We start from the raw sequence: 2,484 nt of genomic DNA on the forward strand, positions 1-2,484 counted from the left end.
CCAGTTCCAATATTGGGTTTTGAACATTTGTCTACTATGCAATGAGCTGGAATTGGAGGCTTTTCCCAGGTTCCCCAGGCCTATAGCTGAAAGCAGTGTCTGGACTTTGGTGAACCACCCAATGTTTTTGAAACAGTCAAGTTTGTAGACTTCTTCAAGAGTGACTGCATAGTGAGTAAGCTCAGGAATTTGTTTTAGGCGCAGCCAGAAAAGAAGGGGGCTAAGTCTTGCTTTGTTCACTATAGACGTTCTGCCCATGTCTAGCCTTAGTGGAAGCAGCGGGGTACTCTGGGGGAGTGAACAAAGAGATCTTAAAAACTTGTTCTCAGGAATTAGAAGGCCCTTTGAGTTGGCGAACCCCCAGGGTTCAGCCCCATACAAGGCAGAGCCTTACAGTCATATATCTGGAGCGGAGCTGCAATCAGTCTAATCTGGGAGACCCTATGCTTCATAATCAGAGCCCTAGTGGTTTTATTCTGCTGTAGGATTCGATTCGTGATATGGTACTTTCAGGCTATTTTCTCAGAGAGGGTCACGTTCATTTAGTCAAATGTGGCCACTCTCTCCAGTGGAATCCCCCCCAACAGAAATTTTCCTTCGATTGATTTGTGGGGGTTCATCAACAGGAGCTTGGTTTTTGAGGTATTAACCTCCAAGCCTCTCATTTCACAGAAGACCGTGAAGCAATCAAGAAGCAGTTGGAGAACACTCTGGGTCTTGGAGACCAATAGCGTATCGTCCACGAACAGTAAAGTTGTTACTTCGGCACTCCCCAATGTGGGGACATCAGCGTGGCCTTCCGTTCGGTGTTTGATCACTCCGTTAAAAAAGAGCTAGAACAGGGTGGGAGCCAAAAATACTGCAAAGCAACTTCTGGACACTAAGCAGTGTAGTTTCAGTATACTTGAAATGTCTTAATTGCTTCTGTGAGTGACCGTAATAAAATAATGTGCACATTATGCTGCCTCATCTTGCATAAAATTGCATTGTTTCTGTGTATTTTCTTGTTTCATTATGAGTCTATTTTTAATTAACACTGTGTTTTATGTTTCACAGACAAAACGAGAAGGGATGGGCAACCGCACAGATGTAATCAATTTCATACTATTGGGATTCCCCATTGGTGCTGAGCTTCAGAATTTGTTTTTCTTTATATTTCTGGCCATCTACATTCTCACTCTGACTTCAAACATCGCCATCATCACTCTTGTAAAGCTAGATCAACAACTTCACACACCAATGTACCTACTTCTCTCCCATCTGTCCTTTCTGGAGATCTTCTATACTTCAACTATTGTTCCAAAGTTGTTAGCCAATTTACTCCAGAAGAACAGCATCTCTTTTCTTGGCTGCTTAGCTCAAATATACTTCTATTTTTCTTTTGGTTCAACTGAGTTCTTTCTCCTAGGGGTTATGGCTGTTGATCGCTATATAGCCATTTGTAACCCTCTCCGTTACACCGCCATAATGAATGGAAATGTATGTCTCCAGGCTACTGCTGCCTGCTGGTTGGTTGCTTTTCTGTCTGTCTTCTTCCTAGTAATTTTAATATCTAAGCTACCATTTTGTGGCCCAAACTCTATCAATCATTTCTTCTGTGATATACCACCATTGCTAAAACTATCGTGCAGTGACACACACATAGTGGAAATTGTGGTCTTTTTCTTTGCTTGCAGTATCATCCTAACCTCTTTCCTGTTGACAATTGTTTCCTATGTCTTCATTGTCTCCACCATCCTAAGGATCCCATCCCAGAAAGGGAGGCAAAAAGCCTTCTCCACCTGTGCTTCTCACTTCACCGTAGTAGTGATATTGTACGGTACAGTGATTTTCATATATGTTCGGCCATCCTTCAAACAGCTAATGGATTTCAACAAATTTGTAGGTGTCTTTAATACTGTAGTAACTCCTCTTTTAAATCCAATCATTTACTGTTTAAGGAACAAAGAAGTGAAAGTAGCTGTGAAAAAGCAATTTAGTAGGAATGTTTTGAGAAACAATATGGCACGTTGAATTAAATGAGTTCATTTGCTCCAAATGGTGGTCAAGACCACAAACTGAATCATGTTTTTTTGTCAACCTCAGTACCTTGAAAGAGTTTCCAATGTGTTTGAGATTATTGTTTCAGGGAAACATATATACAATGAAGACTCATGTCAATGCCATAGTTATCTATGCAAATGCTCTTTAATATTATTCTTCCTATTATCTAAGAAAATTAAAACTATTCAATGTCCTGCAAAGGACGCAAAACATTTGCCAAGGTACAGTGTATTAATATTGCTAAATGAAACTCACTGCATTTCTACTCATGTGAAATGATGGAAGGAAGAACACAGAGAGTCCGCCTACCACCGTACAAGTCAGAGGCCTCCGAAGTCATCTGCGGCGTCCCTCAAGGATCATCTCTGAGCCCCACCCTCTTCAACGTCTACATGAGCCCCCTCGCGGCCATCGTACGCAAACACAACCTCAGCATAATCT

General features: G+C 41.5%; 1 protein-coding gene across 1 annotated transcript; it reads left to right on the forward strand.

The window, feature by feature from the left end:
- Window positions 1–1,071: 1,071 nt before the first annotated feature.
- Window positions 1,072–2,013, forward strand: LOC146866769 (olfactory receptor 6F1-like). The gene has a single exon (XM_085617397.1). It carries the CDS (start codon window positions 1,072–1,074, stop codon window positions 2,011–2,013), a length of 942 nt encoding a protein of 313 aa, XP_085473523.1.
- The last annotated feature ends 471 nt before the right edge of the window (window positions 2,014–2,484 follow it).

This window comes from Triturus cristatus, chromosome 1_2 (genome assembly GCF_964204655.1).
Source record: "Triturus cristatus chromosome 1_2, aTriCri1.1, whole genome shotgun sequence".
Lineage (NCBI taxonomy): Eukaryota > Metazoa > Chordata > Amphibia > Caudata > Salamandridae > Triturus > Triturus cristatus.